Source organism: Sardina pilchardus, chromosome 24 (genome assembly GCF_963854185.1).
Source record: "Sardina pilchardus chromosome 24, fSarPil1.1, whole genome shotgun sequence".
Lineage (NCBI taxonomy): Eukaryota > Metazoa > Chordata > Actinopteri > Clupeiformes > Clupeidae > Sardina > Sardina pilchardus.
In genome coordinates, this window is record NC_085017.1 from 6,792,135 (window position 1) to 6,814,649 (window position 22,515).

The window sequence follows — 22,515 nt, forward strand, 5'->3', positions numbered from 1 at the left end:
TGGCCCCGAATGGAACAGGTTTCAAACGGGATTTCACAAGCGCAATATACACCATACGTGTGGGAAAAGAATGCCTGAAAAGAGGAACATCTGTTCCATTGGGCGGCAGATAGGTCTACAGTCAGGTCAGCCGGAAGAAAGCAACCTGTAAACTAACCTTTGAACTCTGAAACGTTGCTCGACTGCAGAAAACACATAGTGAGCAAATTGTTAAATTAAATAGAATAATGTGAATTCTCGAGCCCCTTTCCATTGACAGATTATAATTAACACCAACAAAGAAAGTTTTCTGAACTATGATGACCCAGTCGACAAATCCCCGTGGCGCATCGAGCATCCCTTCCTAGCCAACCTCTGAAGTCCTCCGAAGTCTAAATAAATTCCCAAAGTGATTCACTGTGTCTTTTATCAGTCACCCGCAGTTGTACTGTAGCTTACTTATCATTACAGATGACCGGGCTTAGCTAAGTGAATGTAGTGCATGGCACAACAGACCTTGCTGTCACAGACCGCCGTCTGCAGGAGATGCAATGTCATCGTCTCCTCAGTCCTCCTGTGACATGGGCACCAAATATCACAGGTAGGCTATAGCTTACCACTTGAAATGGCCTAATATTATTAACTTCACAGATCTATTAGGTTGCTGTTAGCTACACTTGTCTGATTTACCCCGATACGACAGTAGCCTAAACATGAGTGACTTTCCAAGAAATACATCGGAGGATTAACCCACGGATAACCTTCCAAATTAATGCAGGCCTACCGGAGAAATAACATGCTACGGTGAATTACACCGAAACAGCCCATGAGTCATTTTCGATTAATTTTAGGTTTTATTACAGCGCTGATCACATCCATAAAATTAGGCTACGAAACAACTTAGTTTGACTCGAAAATTGCATTGTTTTTAGCAGGGGAGCCTTAGTACATTTTTGATACATGCATGCAATAGTCCAGAGGTGAATTACTTGAATGTACTGAGGTAACAGTGAAATTAATCTGGCGCTCCATCCATCATCGCGTGCTGTAAAAAAAAGCGCGGGATGCGCCGGCTCGCGCGCGTGAGGCAGATGAGTCGGATGAGAAATCTGCGCGCGCGTTTTAATTAACTTTTCCTTCTGTCCTGTAATGATCGAGCTGGTCAAGGCACGCGGCAGGGCCCGGTCAAGATACACCGTAATATCAAACAAATAAAAACCGCGCGTGATTAGAGGCTGTCGCTTTATTAAATTTGAAATTCAAATGAAATGCATGCCGTCCACGCGCGGCGCATGCTAATGAAGGCCTGGGTGATGAAAAAGGCAGGGCAGTGACAGGTTACTGAAGGAAATGTATTAAACTTAATAAACTCGCCCAGCCGCCGTTGAACGAATTTCGTTATATTTTTCTCAACCCAGGGATTGAACCTTGTAAAATTCCCATTCCTAAAAGCTGTCAAAATATTTGGTGACTTGAAGGATATTTTGTATTGGGGAATGGAATTATTAGCCTATACAGTAATATTCAAACGTGGGAAAAACATAATGATGGAATAATGATAATAATTTTGAGAATTGCATAATCTTCCAGTCTATCCCTCTGCCAGTCATTACCGTTGAGCTTTAAAAAAAATAATTAAAAACAAAAATCAGGGGATGAGATTTGACCCGCCAGCCCTTTGTCACCTTTAACCAGTAGCCCACAAACAACTCTCTTGCGCAGCCGGTGAATTAAACAAACAGTTGAGCCGCTAGTGAATGTGATGGAAGCACCGGGACAACGGAGATGAAGTTAATTCCTTTTTATTTGTGAAGCGGTGCTCCTTCCGCGTGCCCACCCACTACCACCCCTAGGGCTGGCCCGCCACGCCCTCGCAACATTCCGAGTCACGAGCCTCGAATGGACGCGACAGACATTTATCCTCCTATCCCTCCTCACAGTAGCAACACACATATTTATTACATAACTATCATGCTGCTGCCCCTTCGCCCAGAGGCGGAATAGTTGGAGTGCTCATAATTTTTGTGTGTTGACTTTTCAGGCCACACATCCGAGTGCCTGTCGAACAACTTACCAGAGGATAGCCTACAACAGACACTCAAAAGAAGACAGCCATATATCCCATTTATAAGTCAATTAAACCTTATTCTAATTCTTTTTTCAATAAAGAAAAGACACAGATGTGAAAAGTGTCATTGAAATGTCTTAGCCTATGCATATACAACATTTTCAGTTGCTATGTTAGGCTATACTTGTAAAATAAAATATTCTAGTGACCCGAGTGTGGAATAACACTTCTTAGCATAGTTGAAATCGCCCTGAGATAAAGTAGTGTTGACTTATCTATCCCTTTAAACCTGAAGAAAACTATAAGAGGGAACTAGTTTGAAGCTGATGACATCACACGGAGAATGTGGCATTCCTGAGTTTCCTGACTTCTGATTGGTCCCAAGTATCGCAGCGGCACTTCAAAGCCAGCAAGGAGCTACAATTGTGGTGGGATGGGCGGAAAAACATCATTGTACGGCATACATCTTAAAAAAAAACACTGAGCCGACTTATAAATGCAAAGGCATCCTTCAAAGAGCACACTTCTGAGATGGCAACTTCACTTCTAGGGGTGAGTGAGGTTATATGCTCATACGCTGCGCTTGTTTTGTGCGTTTTTCTCAAAAACACATTGCTTTGTGTTTAAACTGTTGTTCATTCAGAGAAGCGACTTTTCTGAATATCTTCGAGTCTCTCATTACTTGTCTACCTGGATTACAAACTATTTAACGAAATTTGGTAAATATAACACTTTTACTTCACTTGGAGACAAGTAGGCCTATGGCATTTCATTCGCAATGTATATAGTGATGAGTATGCTATTGTTTTTGTTGCAATGATGCATAATAGTTTCATAACAAATGTTTCCGGATCCTTGCACGCTATGCCTTATCAACGCCGCCTAACACTATAGGCTATTTTATAATTTCTTGTTTTCCTGTCAAAATACACTTCAGAAGTCTAAGATGCTTTGTGTTTCTTTTTTTCGTCTAGGAAGAACCAAGGTTAGGATCAACTCCTCTGGCCATGTTAGCTGCAACTTGTAATAAAATCGGGAGCCCAAGCCCCTCTGCATCATCTATTTCGGATAGTGCCTCTTTCGCGAAAGGATTTCACCCGTGGAAACGGGCAGCGCCGAGCAGCTGCAGCCTTGGCTCGAGCCTCCCCTCGTTCGGAGTGTCGGGAGCAGCGCGGGGTGGTGCTGGGTTGGCGGACTCCTTCTGCGTGAACGGATCTCCCGGGTCCAGCGCGTTCTCACTAACGACCAACTCATCCACCACCCCGTTTGGAAACGACTACTCCGTTTTCCAGTCATCTGTTACAAATAGTTCTCAAGAACCCAGTCCACAGTCGGTCTTTATCTCCAAGGTACACACTTCGGTTGACAGCTTGCAAGGTATCTATCCGAGGATGAGCGTGGCGCATCATCCGTACGACTCGTGGTTTAAGTCCGCTCACCCGGGCATCTCCGCCGGGGACGTGGGGACTGGGGGGACATCGGCCTGGGCGTGGGACATGGGACCAAGCTGGATTGACGTTCAGGGCACAAACGGCGCGGCGCTTCAGACATCGCTTCACTCTCCCCTGGGAGGATACAACTCCGATTACACCACGCTCAGCCACTCCGCCTTCAGTGCGAGTCCGTCGCCTCACCTCCTCGGTGGTGGACAGCACCTGATGGACGGATTCAAGCCGGTGCTCCCGGCCACCTACCCGGACACGAGTCCCACGTCGTTAACAGGTGCTAACGGCTCCGTCATGTCCGGTTCTCCTGCGGTCTCTCTCGCGGGGTCTCCGCGCTCCTCCGCCCGGCGCTACTCAGGGAGAGCCACGTGCGACTGTCCGAACTGCCAGGAGGCGGAACGGCTCGGTCCGGCGGGTGCCAGCTTGCGCAGAAAAGGGCTACACAGCTGCCACATTCCGGGCTGTGGGAAAGTGTACGGGAAGACGTCTCACCTCAAGGCACACTTGCGGTGGCATACCGGGGAGAGACCGTTCGTGTGCAACTGGCTGTTCTGCGGGAAACGGTTCACCAGGTCCGACGAGCTGCAGCGACACCTCCGCACACACACTGGTGAGAAACGGTTCGCCTGTCCGGTGTGCAACAAGCGCTTCATGCGCAGTGACCATCTCAGCAAACACGTGAAAACTCACACTGTGGGAGGTGCGGGAGAGCCAGGATCCGGTAACGGTTGTAAAAAGGGTAGCGACACCGACAGCGAGCAGAGTGTTCCGGGTAGTCCGTCGTGCCATTCTCCTGACCTAATGCATCCAAATGATTCCGTCCAAACGGCGGGACTGAACGGTCACAATGCAATCAACTAGAGGTCAACACAGACTCTCCAAATATATATACACTGAAATGTTGCACATGCACTGACAAAAACAAACTACTGAAAAAAGTCGGACTTAAACAGAAGACAGATTTTTGAGGACACGCTCTCTCAATTTTGAGAAAGCATTTTGCTAAAAAAAAGTATACACGGTCTCTTCAAGCTTTCATCAATATGATTTACCACATCTATTGCGAGCATGAATTTGGTTAGATGACCTTCGACTTTAGCGTAAAGACGAAAGCAGCGCTCCCCTACGAGTTCAGGAAGAATCAGCGAAGAAAACTGGCTAACTTGAGAAGACGTTGAAATGTTTACACTACATATTTGGGTGTCTTGACAATTTGATATTTTAACCTCTGTTCTTTTTTTCGTTCAATAGCCTACAATACTGCAGCACTTTACTTTCGAACATTCTAAGTAAAAAAAAATTTCACGCCAGTGATTGCATCAGAACAAGCTAAAAAGTCTTTTGGTCAAAATGTCAGAGTTTTTTTCTTTAGTTGTGGAATGACTAATGTCTTAACTGTATGGTTGACGGATATTTTTGGTATGATCTATGGATTTATTTAAGGACTGCCCAGAGGCCGCAGATAAATATAAAACTAGAAATAGGCTTGAAATAAAGCTGTTGAAGGCGATGGGACGACGGCGTTAATTCAGGAGACAAGTTTTGTACAGTAGCTTCTTTTTCTTGTGCATTACTGTTCGATGGAGTGCATTTTGACTTTTTGCATTTTTTCCCTTTCTCTCTTTCTCTCTCGTTTAGGGGTAAGCCTGAAATTGTATATATGGTTGGTTCTGTTTTATTTATCCATGAATTGGACTTGTACGTTGAAGTCTGAGTCGCACTTTGGAATTATATTTATGATTTTAGGATTGTAGAGCTCCGTCGAGTGTTTTGTTTGCTTTTATAATTTAAGCATGTAAATGTTTGAAAACACTGATCGTTGGTTAAAGCCTTGTAATAAAGTCATTATGGTTTTGACCTTACTGATATCAAATTTCCATTGACTGGTACACTGAAAAGTAAAGGCTACCTGCCTTTACGAAAGCTTCTTAAATAGATTTAAATTTGCAGTCTTTACAGTGGTCACTGATCTTTCTAACTTAGGCCTACTTGACAGATATGCTAAATAAATTAATTGGACAAATATAAAACTTCATTATGGCAAATAGAAACAATCAATTTGATAAAAACATACAGTTTGGTCAATAAATAGTTTCCTAAATTAATTTTAACACAACCATTCTATGTACGAAGGTGGAAAAGAAACAGGAGTTGTCGGACGAGTTTTTCATTTTGAACTGAATATTTTCAGAAACAATTATGGTAGCCTAATAGTTTTACTGTTTCCTACCAAAGCCTTGTTCAGGCGTGTTAGCTCAAAAAATGCAAGAAGACAGGCTCATAGTAATTTTGCTGGCAGGACTTTTGCCAAATAACGCCCTAGAGATAATCTCTGATTTTGGGTAATTAATATATTTTTTTATATAAAAAAATAGGCTATGTATTATAGAGGTACATGTGAAAATAGCAAATATAATATGTAGCATTTTGAATGCGCAAACGGGACGTCAGATTATCAGCTGGGAGCAAATAATTAGACACTTTGCCTTGTTGGCATGAGTTACCCCAACACTATTTAGACAAATTCTTATCAGGAATCATGAAAATAAATAAATAAATACATAAATAAATAAACACATACATACATAAAAATCAGTTAGTTGTTGATATTAGAAGGCCTATTGGAACATGCAAATAATTGGTTTCATTACGCAAGTTTTTACTCATTAGGTAAAACAACACTTTGCGCCAGGCCCATCCCGTATAGGCATACAAAATTACACTCTCTAGAAGACATCGTTTAATAGTCCTAGAGCCTTTAACCTCAAAGAGAAAAATAATTCCGACCAATTATCGTAGCATCGCCACAAAAAGAATGAAACCTACACGCTTCCGAGACCCTCAAGATTATACGACTCGACTTCGCGTAGGTTATTTCAGCCAATAGTTGAATGAATTGCTTTGTCACAGATAAACTGTGGTATCCGATCATAACATCACTTGGATATAGCACAGGCTATAGTCGTTTAGTTAAGAGGAGGAAATGCGGTCTTTTAGATACATAGGCCTAAACTGTTTCAGTTTTACTGCTGTCGAGTTTTATAACACAGAATAATCATACTAAATTAAACCATTCATGCAGTTTTTAATTAATAACTCACATATATTACGTATATTACAATTGACAATACTCGCTCAGACAAAACAAAGTAAAGTCCCCATGCAAGTCTTGAAGAAGTTGGAATTGTCTTAGAAACAGTTCCTTCTCATTTTTGGGAATCCCAAGCAGCAACCGTTTGTAAATGGCGTCCCCAAGTGTCTCACCAGGACATGTGCAGCCGAACGCTCAGTGTGTTTCTGTAAACAGTGTTTTTCAATATCCCCCGGCCCAGTCTAAATAAGAGTAAATTGGCCAAACCTTTAGCTTTCATTTTAAACAGACGTAACTGATGTAAAACGTATGGTTAATAATACTACACCAAACACAATAGGCTATAATCTAACCAAACGATCTCATATGTCTGCGATGGGAAATTTTCTGTCGGAAAGGGGAATAGCATACCAGTTAAAAGGCAACTTTACGGTGATTTTAGACATAGGCCTATCAGAAAAGAAACAGATCAACAGAAAGCGATCAAACAAATCAGCTACTTGGAAACACTGGCTATGCGTAATTAAACACATTAATCAGTGGTATTAAACACAATATTCAGTGAGGTTATTTCAACAATAATTTTATTTCACCTTTTTCATAGCAACATCAAAACATATTATTTGATAATAAATCATATTATTTGAAGGGAATGGAAAGTGCTATGTGAATGCCCTAAAGTTAAATAATATTATCAATGCCCTGGTTTGTGGTCTAATTGTGCTTTAAGTGTCTCACTGGTAATCTAAATATTAATATGCATATGCAAAGCCTTGCGTAGGCCTAATCTCACTCTACTGGACTTTAAAATAGGTGGTGTCAGATAGGCAGTTGTAGCCTTCGAAAGCACATACAGCTACAAATTCATTCCGAAAAAGATGTAAAATGTATTGTACCGTTTTGAATTGCATCCAATATATCATGGCGTCTATGCATGAGGCGTGCATTTGGCGTCCCCGGGTTGCTGCTCCAGAGACACCTGTTAATGTAGGCCCTACAAGTTCTAATCAAACGACAATGGAAATAATGGATATTAATGGGAATTAGGTAAATGAAATAGGACTTGTTAACCCCAAATCAGTATGAAATGATAGGCGACGTCGGCCGAACCCATGGCTATGACTGATTGCCTCCCCCCCCATTTTGGTCAGGTGTCAGTTAACAATCATTCCGACAATGTAACAAAACCTACAGGTGGTTGATTTGGCATACTTTAACATCAATATTTAACTGCTTCTCGTCAACGTGTCTTACAGGGCATTCGTTTTGGGGGTTTATTGCGAACGAGTTATTGCAATGCACAGAACAGACAGACCTTGCTGTCTCGTACCAAATGGCTTTCGTGTCGTACCAAATGTGTAATCCACAACATACAAAATACTTCAAAAACACAAAACAAGGAAAAATAGACAACAAAATAAATAATCAAAACTCATAATCATTAGTGTCCTGAACTAGAGATGAACAAGAAAAAAAAGTAAACTATTGGTCGTCAAACAAGAGGCCGCAGAAAGTTCACTCAAGAGGGAGACGTGGTGAGAGGTCGGAAGTGGTAGTCTAATGAACATCTCAGCTTCAAGCTGCTGTGTTGTTACTAAAAGGAAGCGGACTCTCACCAGTTTAGTCCGGAATTGGTCGAGCTACTTTGTTTTCGTTACTAAAAACGAAGAGGAAGCTTTCTCCCACGAGGTCTCTGTTACCGACTACCACTCACTCCCTCGCCTCTTCTGAGGTGATTTCACCGACCTTCTTCAGTAGTACAAGACATCATGTGTAGGCCTTCAGACACCCACACGACTCAAGTGCTTTGTTACGCTTACGCCTAGAATAATAATTCCAGTGTAGGCGCTTGATTCATCAAAGTCCTGGGCCATTTTCACGTATTCCAGTTAAACTAAATATTTGACGCACACAAAAAAGCATCCACGAGTCTGGCTTTGACTGAAACCAATGCAGGCTACTCAGTAACACGTGTAGAGAGAGTAAGTAGCCTACCCTACTCTGTACCTAAATCAAGTCGTAGGCTGATGATGAAGAACATTCGATAAACGAGATGATATACGTACCAGACCCTTGCTCTAGTCGGATACGAGGTGATTCTGTAAACTACACGACCTCCAACTATGAGCAGAACAATGAGGAAAAATGGAAAACAAATCCAGTTATCTAATAGCCTTGACCATCTAGAGAGTCCAACAGTGGCTGCAAGTACCTGGATAAAGGACAACGACATTTAATGGCATAGCATCTTGTGACGCTGCATCGTTTTCACATACTGTAGACTACAGAGTCCAGCAATGTAATGTATGTGACAACGGCACAACAAGGCAAAATCCTAGTTAATGTTACTACCCCTTCTGACTGCGGTTGTTCAGGTTAATAATTAAAATAATGCCACATTTGAATGTCTTTTCAGCAACGCAAGCATAGCCCCCCACTATCAACTATAAGGGACATATATCTGGTTGTGAATTTTTAAATATTTTTTTCACCTGAATTGAACCTATAATCATAGGTAAACCACTGACAAATTGTATGGGGCTGATTGCTGGATTGAGTTCCTGGTGTATGATGGATGAGGAGGTGCTATCAACTACCACTAGGTGGCGAGCTAACACATGGTAAGTCTAGGTCTGGGTCCTCCTCAGTCACTATGCTTTACCATTGCAATGATAATGCTCAACTGAAAAGTGTAGTGTAAAAAACTATAAATAGAACATCTTTCAAAAGCTTAAATAGGTCACAAACTCTACCATAGAGAAGACATTTACAAGAAGCTACCAAACAAAGGGAAAGGAACAAACAATGACAAAACAACAACACGGAAATAGAAAAAAAAGAAAGAAAAACCTTGAACAAACAGAATCCTCTACCCTCTTGAAATCAAGAACAGACTGTAACTCAAGAACAGACTAAGTACCGCAACACGTTTAGTGCTGAGAAAGAAGCTAAACTAGCCTACTCAAACTAGACGAAGGGTGAGGTCCCAAACAGTGTCCCTCCGCAGACAGTAGAGTCATGTGCCGCCACATGAGAGACACCAAGTCCTTCCGCTAATGGCTGTGCTAACTGCCCTTTTGCCCCCCCCCCCCCCCCCCCCGCCCCCCATCTGCCCTCAGCCTGTGCTACTGCCACATGTCATCAAGGGCCATCTTGGGCACCTGCACGTGCATCTCCACAGGCCGATCCACGTTGTGGTCTCGCCGGTATGTGACGGTCTTCTCGTTTGTTGTTGGAGCGTAGGAGAGGTCCTGTTGGACAAAACAATGGTTAGTTACTGTCGTAATGTTTTTGTTTTGTTTTGTTTTTCTATGGTTGGCCCATATCTGAGACAAGGGCCTTGAAGGCATTGTTGCTGTTGGCAAAGTCTAAAGTCTAATTAAAACTAATGTAATAGCCTATCTAGACAAAGTCAGGTTGAGATGATCACCATGGCCAAGACAGTGTAAAACAAACACTGATGAATCAGCTCAGTGCTCCGGGATGCCACCAAATACAGCAGGCATGTCATTACATCAAACATGAACTTTTCTCTGCATAAGGAATAAGACAAAATAAATATGATATTCAAATATAATGTGTACTATTTTATTGTCATTGGCCGGGTTTCCCAGATTCGTTAAGAAGCTCTTAAGTGCTAAGAACTTCTTAGGAGCATTCTAAGAACGTTTTAAGAATGCTCCTAAGACGCTCTTAGCACTTAAGAGCTTCTTAACGAATCTGGGAAACCCGGCCATTGTGTGTGATGCCAATGAAATACTCTTTCGGACACGCAATAAATCATTAAACTTTGGATTGGACCAGGAACACTGGGCACCTGTGCACTTGGTTGGAAAGTGTGACACTCTGAAGGGACCGTTCCAAATTACAGCGTCAGCTACTTACCCACATAATTTATCTGGTTCATTCATTCCTATCCGAAGTGACTTATGTATGCTGCATACGCATGTTATTACAAGAACTGGTCTCCCCAGAGCAATTTGGGGGCTACATGCCTTTCTCAAGGGCACAGCGACGGCAGCCGGGAATGGAACCCACTACTGTGCACACTTTCCACGAATGAAATGGGGGAGGGGGGGCTTCCAGGCATGGCACTTAGACACAAATCTGAGTACAGAAAGTGGTAAGTTTGGCGGTCAAGTGGTCAAACTCCTATAGGAAGAGCCTTATGGTTTTGTTTTATTAAGAGCATGGAGCCATGTGATTCTTCTATTAGGTATCCCACTTCCTTAAGTGTTCTCTGGTCAAGATTAGTCTCTAAACCACATACTTGGAGTACCACTGCAGTGATGTAACCAAGCGTACACACTACAGATGAATGCCCTTACAAAGATGAAATGGTTGCGGCAGATTTGCAACAAACTTGTGGGTCATTTGTGGGAAGCAAATGGGTTCACTAGAGAATGTTGCCAGAAGTTTGCCAATGTTGCCAACTAGAGGCAGCAAGACAAAGATTGCCATTACTGGGAAATGTGTGGCCCAGTGATTTGTCACCACACTTAGCCAGTAATGGAAACGTCCAGTGACTTCTGGAAACTTCTGATAATGAACCAAATTTGCATATGATATTGCTGCAACACTGCCAAAAGTTAACCACAACTGTCTGCCAGAAACCCAATATGTAAGTCATATGAAAATATGACCTTGCCACAAATATGTGGCAACCTGTTCGCCGGAAATCTGACAAGGGTGTGAAGAGAGTTCTGCTGAACATTGACAAGTGATGATAATCAAGCACTATTTAGCTATTGAGTTATTATTTGGAGGGCTCTGCCCTCTTCTGGTAGGAAAAGGAAATTACAGTCTCAGTGGACACGTCAACAACATATGTCCCTCACTCGCCCCTGACCAGATATGTAACATGATATAGACTGTTTACACTGCGTACAGGATTACATAACATGGTACATTTTAGACAGTCTCAACACATGTCAGAACCAAGAACAATGTGAGAAACACACGCTCAGACAAATACACACAGAGCTTTGGCAAATGGAAGAACTACAAACATGAATAGACACACGCACACACACACACACACACACACACACAGAAAAGATGGAAAGACAGAGAGAGAGAGAGAGACACTACAAACATTAATAGATTGTGCACACACACACACACACACACACACACACACACACACACACACACACACACACACACACACCTAGAGAAAAGAGAATGAGAGACAGAAAGAGAAAAGGAGAAAGAAAGAAAGAAAGAAAGAAAGAAAGAAAGAAAGAGACAGAGATGTACACAGGTTCTTACAAAAAAATACTAAAACACAAAAACAACATGCACACATCATGAACCAGAGTGGACCGACACGGACACCGGTACCGACCTTCTTGGCGGTGTCCAGTGGCTGGTTCTGGTTGTCCGGCGGGGTTCCGGTGTCCCGGCGCCGCAGCATGATCCGCAGCACGGCCAGGATGCCCAGGCCCAGCACCAGCGTCAGCAGGAACACACTCAGGAACGTCACAAAGTACCGCTGGCTCGATAAGCACTCTGGGGGAAGGAGCACACACGACAGCATGTTTAAAAAGGTCTTTCTCCTTCACCTGCACTTGCACCCCTCAACTTGGACTTGGAATGTGCATAACATATTGTGTGTGTGTGTGTGTGTGTGTGTGTGTGTGTGTGTGTGTGTGTGTGTGTGTGTAATGTGCACAATACAGTATTTGTGCATTTTTGTGTGTGTGTGTGGAATGTGCATAATACAGTGTGTGTGTGTGTGTGTGTGTGTGTGTGTGTGTGTGTGTGTGTGTGTGTGTGTGTGTGTGTGTGTGTGCGGGGAGTCTGCAGCAGGAGTGAATGTTGTGTGGTCCTGTACAGTATGTATCTTCGTGTACATCTGTTGCTGTTAGCTGTGTGCTCTTATTGCACCAGATGAGGAAATATGGGACAGTAAGGATTACATCTACCTATCTACTTCCTTGAAAGCCTGTTTGAGTGTGTGTGTGTGTGTGTGTGTGTGTGTGTGTGTGTGTGTGTGTGTGTATGTGTACATCTGTGTGTGTGGGTCTGAATAATGGTCTGATACATGCTATGATAGTGAGTTATTCCTGAGGCATGTTACTCAAGTGTGCCATTGAAATGGGGGGGGGGATTGGGTTTGTGGTGGGGTGGGTTGTTATTCTGGCACTAAATTTCTTTGGCCAGCACCAGCCCAGCTGATCCAGCACTTAGCGGCGGAGAGAGTGTGTGTGTGTGTGTGTGTGTGTGTGTGTGTGTGTGTGTGTGTGTGTGTGTGTATGCGCCGGCCGAACCTCTCAGCAGAAGTGATCTGAAAACCAGCTTGAGCGGCGAACGCGAGTGACCCCACGGGAGAGAGGAAAAATCGGAGTGAACTCTAGTGAACCTCGCAGCCAACAGCACCGCCGGCTCCTCACATCCCATTCACAAAAGCACCGGGAAGGAGGAGGAGGGGAAAGAAAAGGGGGAACGCTAAAAAAGAAAGACAGACAGATCCCCCCCCCCCCCCCCAAAAAAAAAGCGCTTGATCCTCTCGAGCTAGCGTTGACCTTCTAGGTCGCGGTGGGGCTTGTGGACGTGACATCGTCGCCGTGCGTTTGACCCTCCGGGGGCGGGCGAAACGAAACCCCTCGGAACCTCTCTCCTCGCCGATCTTTACATCATCGGGATTGCGAAAGCCCAGCGTGTTGCCGCTTGGATCGGTGCCACCCACCTCTCGCCGCACAAAGGGGCCAAAGTACTGTACTGACATTTTGCGCGCGTTGCCATGGCGACCTGGCTCAGGCGCTGCAGAGAGAGAGCGTTGGGAAGGACAGGCCCGTTGGGGGAGGGAAGGGGGGGGGGGGAGGGTGATGAGGCTAACAGGGGGAGAGGAGACTCAGGAACACAATGGCCAGCGCTGTTTCCTACATCAGCGGTGGAAGGTAGGGTGCAGAGTGAGAGCCGAACAAAAGTTGTTTTTATAAATATTTCGGTGTATTTCGTGTCTTTGTTTGGTAGGTAATTTGTAGGACCAAGTGGATAGTAGACAAACTGTCAGTAATGTAATACAGTGGTATCGGTTGTAAAAAACTGTCTTTTATTGTTTTATTGTTTTACACAGGCAAAAGTTAAGCTACTCTATTTGTCCTGAGGGAAATTTCCCCTCACATTTAACCCATCTGGGGATGTACACACTTACACGCATACACGCTAACACACACACACACACACACACACACGCACACTAGGGGCAGTGAGTTCACTAGGAGCACACACACACACACACACACACACACAAAGACCAGTGGGCAGCCTTTGAGCCTCTTAAACGAACTGGCAGAGATGACTAATTCTACTACACAGAAGAGGAGGCAATACTACTTGCACTTGACCCACTCCACAAGCCCTGATGGCTCTGGGTCAAGACAGAAACTCTACCATATATGTCAGACAGAGTGTGAGTGGCCCGACTCCAGGGAGTCAACCACAAAATGACACATTCACGAGTAAGCACAAAAAGAGAGACACTATGAGTCGAGTTAACTAGAGAGTAAATCCGAAAGTGAATGAGTTGCTCTCTAGAGTCCGACTCATATTGGATCGGTTCCGGTGTCGACACACTCGCTCTCCAAACATTCTGTGGCCTTACACACCTAACACACTTACACTTACCGCGCACTTCCCTCTCTCGCCTCCTCTAGCTCCATCTTTTTCTACCACTTCTCCTACCACACTCGACTTCTAACGTATGCACTCTCATCAGTAGTAATTCCTACCTAAGGCCTCTTCTGTAGCTTGATTGTCATTCCTCATTTTTGTAAGTCTCTGAGAACAAGAGTGACTGCTAAATGAATAAACATAAATAAATGTTGTCATCTAAACAACAAGTAAATAGAAAAGTGAGCGAGTTGATCCCTTGATGTCGGACTGGCTTCAGATTCGTTCCTGCGTCATACACACTAGCTCTGAATCCCTCCTGCGACTTCTCACCTGGCTGTCTGCTAAATGAATTCAGGAGAATTCAGGGCGATTTTCTACATAGTGGCATATAGTTTCCTGAGGTCACCTACTGTAGTACTGTCGGTACGAAAAACACTAAAACAACTGGTTCTACCTAGCTCGAGTTGCTGACTGCCAGGCAGCTTCAGTGCTTCTGTCTGGGGGCAGAAATATGAACGTTCTTACCTGGCTATCTGCAAAATGAATAAACGCTAAATAAACGTTCTTACCTTCCTATCTTCTAAATGAATAAACACAAAATAAGCTATTTGCTAAATGAATAAACGTAAAATGAATGTTATCACCTGGCTATCTGCAAAATTAATAAACGCTAAATAAACGTTCTTACCTGGCTATCTGATAAATGAAAAACGCGAAATAAACGTTCTCACCTGGCTGTCTGCTGATCTGCAGCTGGGGGCTGCCAGGCTCCACGCCGATGTGGAACCGATAGTGGCAGCGGTCAGTACTGGGGTACAGGCAGTGCTTCCCCAGCGCGTTGGTCAGCTCTACGCACAGGAAAAGAGAGAACGGCAGAAAAGACAGTTTATCAGAGAAGTCTCTAAACCTGAGAGTCTGCTCTCAACTCTACACACAGGAGAGGAGAGAACACAACACAGTCCATCAGAGAAGTCTCTAAACCTCTCAACTCTACATACAGGTAGAGGAGTAAACAGAGTCCAGGGGGGAGGGGGGGTAATCTGTAGCTTGTAGTATCACATACAGTAGGTGACCATTATATCAGCATGTTTGCTTGCTGAGAGAAAATCCATGACCTTGGTGGTGCTAGCCACTCACTCTGCTACTTCAGCGACAGGGCCACGTGTACTGTGTTCCTGTGTCAGGTTTTACAGGGGCTATTTTACAGGGGTCACAGTTCAAACATTAATAAATATGTATTTATTCTGGGGCGCCAGACACCACTGTTTAGCCTTCTGGAGGTGCCGTGGGCCTAATTAAATGAAACGCTGTTATTTGTGAATTGCTAGTGTTGTTTTGGCAGTAAATAGGCTTGGTTGTAGATTGGCCCGTGTGAAATCCCCTACATGAGGAATTTCACATCTCTCCTGTGTATATTTGAAATCACATACTATGCAGTTTAGTATGTTATGAGTTCAGCAGCTAATAATTTGATTGGACAACAGGTGTTCCACGAGAGGTGATATTTAGTATAACAGCACTCCCTCTGTTCTCATCGCTAAATCACTGCATTAATTCACATACCGGTACTTGGATGTATGTATGGATACCTACAGTCTAGATCATCTTCATACAATCAACCCATTTGTGACCCTGCAAGGCGAAACCAGTCGCTTTGTGCACAGTGCTATGTTGAGAAAATCCACAATAAAACAACAACGTACGGGTTAAATGACGAATATTACATTTTCGCATAATTCGACAGTATACAGTCTACTACACTTTCATATTGTGCGACAAATCTCACGGAAAAACATTTGTTTTGACTTTAAAACCCTGACTTAATTTAGGTGAAGATTCAACAAAGTAGCAGCCAGTCATTTCTCGTATTGTGACAGGAGAACCATGCATGTCAACTTTGGCACGTATCTTAGCGATACGTTTTGCAATACCCTCGACATACATATCGTTGGAAAGCTTAGTTTATGGCCGTTCATGTGAGCACAATAACTTAATTTTTGTACATTATACCAAAACGACTAGTTTCGCCTTGCAGGGTCAAATTTCACAAAGATGGAAGGCAGGATTTAAACCCCCAACTTTTCAGACTACTGCATTCTAGCCCGGCTCCTTAGCCACTATGCTACCACCGCACGCTACCATTAGCTTAGCAATGGTCACCAACAGCATTGGTTCCAGCGTACCTGTGATGTCGTCGACGTAGCCCACCACGGGTGCACAGGTCCTGTTGCACTGCTCTGCTGTACCCCGGCCCAGACCATTGGTCAGATGGCAATCTACGCACATCCTGATGGACAGAGAGAAAGATAGGTAAAAGAGTGAAAGAGAGAGAGACAGAGAAGAGAAAGAGAAAAGGAGCGGTGAATGAGTGTGAGAGTGAGAGAAAAGAAAGAGAGGTTAAAGAGAGAGAAAGAGAGAAAAGAATGAACGAAAGAGAGAAGAGAGAGAGAGAGAAGAGAGGGTGAGAGAAGACAAAGAGCAAGAGAGAGAGATTAAAGAGGGAGAATGACAACGAAGATGGCAGGGATGGGATCGTGGGAAAGTGGGAGGAGGAAGGAGATGAGTGAAGGACAGAGAGAGAGTGAGAGGGAGAAAAAAAGAGAGAGAGAATGGAAAAAGAGAGAGGGAGAGAGAGAGAGGAGAAAAGTTGCATGGGTATCAGTGTGGGAAAGAGGGAGGAGGAAGATGGAGGAGACGAGTGATGGACAGAAAGACAGGACATGGGGGAGAGACCGAGCGAGACAAACAAATAAATTAGCTGTGCAGCGGGACGTGGCCATGACTTTTCAATTTAAAGCCACTCGAGGGCAAATTGAAGGCGCATGTGTGCACTCAATAGCTGTACGATTAATCCGTACTTCTTAGGGAACAGTGGATAGTTTGCATTCTTCTCCCTGAAGATTAATGTGCTTTTGTTTCCCCTCACACTAACCCCTACTCTTATAGAGCTCGTAAGTCACGCCCCGATTTTCCCCTTCCGGTTTCCCCATGGGACCTTAAGCATCAATCTTTTAACATGGAAAGGGACAGATATCTTCTGGTCCCAGTCCTTGTATGACCTGCATTACACATTATGCTGATTTGAGGACTAAATATGAAATGTTCATGCAAAAATATTGTCAATTTGTTCGGAGATTGTCCAGTTAAATGCTGTTAAAAAATGTTTGGATAAAAGACTACATTTTGTCGCGTAAGTTATGTCACTGTCATTGTCCCTCCAAATTTCAACACTAGTACCTTTGCAAGCAAGATCGTTAACGTTAAGTTTGTGCTAACCTCAGTATGCCTGTTTGTTTTGTTCCTCAGTGTGTACACTCCAGCAAGAATGGTTGTTCATTTTTTCGGTTCCCGAAAGACCAAAAGAGCAGGAGTAGCTGGATAAAACTTATCAGGTGGGAGATAAGTGGACCGTTTTGCTGTAGTTCGTTAAGTGCTCGCTCAAATAACTTAACAGTATCAAACTTCTTCCTGCTAGATTGTTACGTTATCGGTACTATAAATTCTATAAAAATTCCAGAAACAGCATATGTGTAATTTATGACCCGATTCAAACGGGACCAAACAACTAATTTAATTCCGCTATTGACTTACATGCATCAGAATTTCATTTTGAGGTCCCATGTACAGGAAATGTACCGGAACTTGAATTGCGTCGCTTACGAGCCCTATACAAACTGTATGTTGCTACCCACGGTTGCACGTGATTGACAGATGCCTTAGCGAATCACAGAGAGAGAGAGAGAGTAGGTGAGGTCCTCACCAGTGGGCTTGACAGGCGGTGTAACAGGTGGGGCACTTCTCACAGAATTCTCCGGAATACTGGGGGTCGTCACACACGCAGCGTCCGCAAACACAACTGCCCCGCCCGCTGCAGAGCAGGCCATCGCCGGGCCGACACGTCTCCGTGGAAACCGGGCACCCGCAGCTCTCACCTGTCCAGCCTATTTGACAAACACACTCCCCCAGAGTGCACTGTCCATGGCCTGTGTATATACACACACACACACACACACACACACATACATACACACACGCATGCGCGCACGCAAACATACACACACACACACACACAAAGACAAAAGCAGAGAGAAAACAGTGTTTATAGCTGAAAAGCTGTATACACAGACGTTAGTAAGGCAATGGAGAGTTGGAGAGTTTATTTTAAGCCTGCGCTAAATCATGTTTGCTTAGAAAACCCTGTCCGTTTACAACAGCTTGTGTATCAGCCCCCTCTTTGAATCTCTCTCTCTCTCTCTCTCTCTCTCTCACACACACACACACACACACACATACACACACACCTCCCCTTCCCTCCAAACTCTGTATTACAGTAATTCTTCCCAGAAGGATTTCTCTGGCTGGCGATGGAATTGCCAAACATCTGAATGGTGACAGATTGCTAAGCTCATTATCTGGAGGCCAGTCAGAACAGCAGACAACAAAACAACTCTTTCATGCTGACACATACAAGGCACTGGGCTCCTTGAACACACATACACATACACACACACACACACACACACACACACTCATCTTGTTGGTTTGGGCAAGATAGGGGTGAAAGAGAAACAGCAACCAGAAACGGAACTCTCAGGCCCTCAAGGTTACGGCGACCACATAGTCAAAGCACACACCGACCAACCCACACACACACACACACACACACACACACACACACACACACACACACACACACACACACACACACACACACACACACACACACACACACACACACACACACACACACACACACACACACACACACACACACACACACACACTATCTCTCTCTCCCTCTCTCAAACACACACACACACCTCCACACAGCAGGCCTTCCTGGTAGGGGCAGGAGAAGTCATCCATTTCACAGAATTTCCCGTAGACGGTGCCCAAGTTGCTACGGTCACACACACACTCCCCGCACACACAGGTGCCTCGTCCATTGCAGATCTTTCCGGAGCCTTCCGACGGCCGGCACGCATCTGTCGACACCTGCCCCGAGTTCTCGCTGATATCATCGCAAATGGTGCCGGCCATTGTGTCATCAGCGTCGTCCAGGCAACCGCCCCTCTGGCTACACTGACAGCTGCAGGCTTGTTTGATCGTCACGGCGACGGACTCGTTGAAGCCCACGGGCTGCACTGACACCATGACGTCGTCATCCTCAAGACCCTCGCTCGGACAGCTAGTCATCCCCACCGTGATGTTGAAGAAGACCTGGACACACACACACACACACACACACACACACAGAGCACAGAGTCCCACATGTTAGAGTAATCTAACGTGTGCTTACAGAGACCATCACAGAGAGACACTCTACCATGCAGACAAACACACACACACACACGCACGCACACAGACACACACACAGAGAAATGTGTGTGCAGTCCCACATGTTACAATCATCAAATGTCTACTTAAAGATACCATCACAGATAAGCATACACACACACACACACACACACACACACACACACACACACACACACACACACACACACACACACACACACACACACACACACACACACACACACACACACACACACACACACACACACACACACACACACACACACACACACACACACACACACACACACACACACACACGGGGAAAAAAGTTGTCTGGTATGCAAACATCTTCAAACAAGGCCTCTAACTGCTCAGCAATCTTCACCTCAAGAGTGAGCTTGTTTTTTGGTCTGTATTTGAACTCCTGAACTTCAACATTTCCCAGACACACACACACACACACACACACACACACACACACACACACACACACACAGTCCTGTACAACCCTATCTACGGGCTACAGAAAAAGAAAAAAAGTACATTCATGAGACATTAAATTAAAGTGAAATTAAATTCCACAGTCGAGATGAGACGCATCCATCTGGCGAGGGACGGGGGGGGGGGGGATGGGGGGGGGGGCGACGGAGCCTCTCATTTGAACCGGGCGATAGAACGCCGGCGATGGCCAGTGCTGATATGGACGCGGATCGGGTTCGCTAAGAAAACAGCAGAGAAGCCCCGGGACGAGTCTTTGTTGAAACAGCGTCTCCCACGATGAGGCTTCAGAGTCCGCACAAGCCCGTGTGACCCCTACACACACACAGACACACACACACACACACATGCACAAACACATACACACACAAGCACACACATACACACACAGACACACACACACACACACACACACACACACATGCTTGAAAGCCCGCTATGTGTCAGGGACTTTTTTCCGGTAAATTCCGAGTGCTTTGAGTCAACTAATCACAGAGGAATCACACATCCCAAGAAAACCCTCATGCACCCCCCACAAACACACACATGCGCACACACACACACACACACACACACACACACACACATAAAATCCACTGCTTTCTCCCTGGGGGAGATGTGTGTTATGTGTGTGTGTGTGTGTGTGTGTGTGTGTGTGTGTGCGCATGTGTGTGTGTGTGTATACACAGAGTGTCAGCTCACCCACAGGGCTGAGACAAAAGCAGTCATCTCCCCTGGGTCGTGCCCATCCCTGCTCATACTCAGGGCATCCGAGGCCAAGTGCCTCTCCCTCTCCTGCACCTCCCGTCCACAAAAGGTCTAAGGGACTTTTCCTCTTCCCTCCCTCCTGTGTGTGTGTGTGTGTGTGTGTGTGTGTGTGTGTGTGAGTGTGTGTGAGAGTGTGTGTGCTCATGAGTCCACGCTGTAAGCATTTCTTGCGTCTAAGCCTAAGGGATCACCTTTACATGCTTCTTATCTTGTTGTCATTGCATGTTGGATGTTTGCAATGTGTTGTACTGTGCTCTTGTACTGTCCTGCATTTTAGCATGAATAAAACTAGCGGCCGGGCGGCGCCCAGCGGACACGCTGTTCAGTGGTGTGGGCTTGACGCGCAGGATTTTAGAACAGTTTTCTAACCCTGTGCGGCTGCCGCACGGCAGACATATCTAGTGGGCTCTAGTTTGCTCTGTTAAAAACAATGGAGTTCTATTTTTTTTCAGGTCGCGTCGCGTAAGTGTCCGATGGGCGCGAGTCTTCTCCCCCCCCCCCCCCCCCCCCTCGTTCCTCGTTAACTCAGAAGTGTGGTCCACTCTGCTCCTCGTCGCGCTGCGCTCCAGGGATGGGTCACTAGGAGCACAATGCCCATTGTGAGAGCGCGCAACCGGAGAGGCCGAGAGAGAGCGGGGCTGGACTGAGTTAATGAGATGTTGGAGATGCTGGTGCCAGTAAATCACACCGCACATCCGTCCCGTCTGAGTGATTTAAAAAAAGCTCCGTGTTTTAAGATGAGCAGTGCGCTGGTCTGGAGCTCAGACTAAAATGTCCTGTGTAAAACACAACAGCATGGGCTCTGTGTTTAAGTGCCCCCCTGAGATAATGTGCTGTATGTGTGTGTGTGTGTGTGTGTGTGTGTGTGTGTGTGTGTGTGTGTAGAATTCTAAAAGGAACTAGGAAAATAATTCACTCCTCAACAGCTTAAGCTAAGTGCACTGGTCTGGAGCTCAGACTAGACCATGTCCCATATTAAAGCACAACAACATGCACACACATCCACACAGACAGCTGGTCGACATACTGTACCGCTACATCCGAGTCCACGCCACACTCTTCCTCAATTCTCCAGTGCAGTGCTCGAGATTTAATGGCCATGATTGAGAATGTTGATGACGGACGACGGATGGCGGTATTAGTGGTGTGAGTTTTTATTTGAAAGGCTATCAATAGTTGTTGTTTTTAGACGATGTGTAAAACATTCTGCCCTCCGGGAGCCCATGTTGGCTTCCCTGGTCCCGCTTTTCATTTATTTATTTATTTTATTATTATTTATCCTTTGTTTAACCGAGGTTGTCACATTGAGACAATAGCCTCTTTCCTAAGTGAGCCCTGGCCAAAGTGCTGATGACTTACTTACTGTACTGGAGACTGACTCACCCCAAGAACTCACCAACTCCACAAGCTGTGCCAACTCACCCACCCACCCACACACACACACACAAATAATTCCACTCACATATACACAAATACCCCCCAACACACCACCACCACCACCACCACCACCACCACCACCACCACACAGGGCATTACCTCATGGGTCAGGGCTTACACAAACACACACACACACACTCACACTATCTCATGAGGGCACTTACACACACACTAAATATTTGATGACACACACTGAGCCCCCACTACAATAGACCAGACAGGCGCTGCTCGTTGTACAGTGCCCATGGCCATGCCCAGTGTGGGGGGTACCCAATGTGGCGAGTTTCACTCTGACTGACAGCGTTGGC

General features: G+C 45.0%; 2 protein-coding genes across 2 annotated transcripts in view; one reads left to right on the forward strand and one right to left on the reverse strand.

The window, feature by feature from the left end:
* The first annotated feature begins 2,578 nt into the window (after positions 1-2,578).
* sp8a (sp8 transcription factor a) lies at positions 2,579-4,370 on the forward strand. Its single transcript, XM_062529338.1, has 2 exons — positions 2,579-2,599; positions 3,022-4,370. The coding sequence occupies exons 1-2, from the start codon at positions 2,579-2,581 to the stop codon at positions 4,351-4,353; spliced, it is 1,353 nt and encodes a 450-aa protein (XP_062385322.1). The 3' UTR covers positions 4,354-4,370.
* Positions 4,371-9,697: 5,327 nt separating this feature from the next.
* Positions 9,698-22,515, reverse strand: part of itgb8 (integrin, beta 8) — a 32,404-nt gene continuing 19,586 nt past the window's right edge. Inside the window, exons 10-15 of the mRNA XM_062529337.1 lie at positions 19,024-19,423; positions 17,964-18,186; positions 16,387-16,490; positions 14,935-15,051; positions 11,931-12,094; positions 9,698-9,834 (exon numbers count right to left, since the gene is read on the reverse strand). Coding sequence (XP_062385321.1) covers positions 9,709-9,834; positions 11,931-12,094; positions 14,935-15,051; positions 16,387-16,490; positions 17,964-18,186; positions 19,024-19,423 — 1,134 coding nt within the window. The 3' untranslated portion in view covers positions 9,698-9,708. The remainder of the gene's footprint in view (positions 9,835-11,930; positions 12,095-14,934; positions 15,052-16,386; positions 16,491-17,963; positions 18,187-19,023; positions 19,424-22,515) is intronic.

Excerpts from the sequence above, each read along its gene's own strand:
- sp8a (XM_062529338.1), top strand. The coding sequence starts at position 2,579 with ATGGCAACTTCACTTCTAGGG. Across the intron at positions 2,600-3,021 it reads TGGCAACTTCACTTCTAGGG|GAAGAACCAAGGTTAGGATC; the intron begins GTGAGTGAGGTT and ends TTTTTCGTCTAG.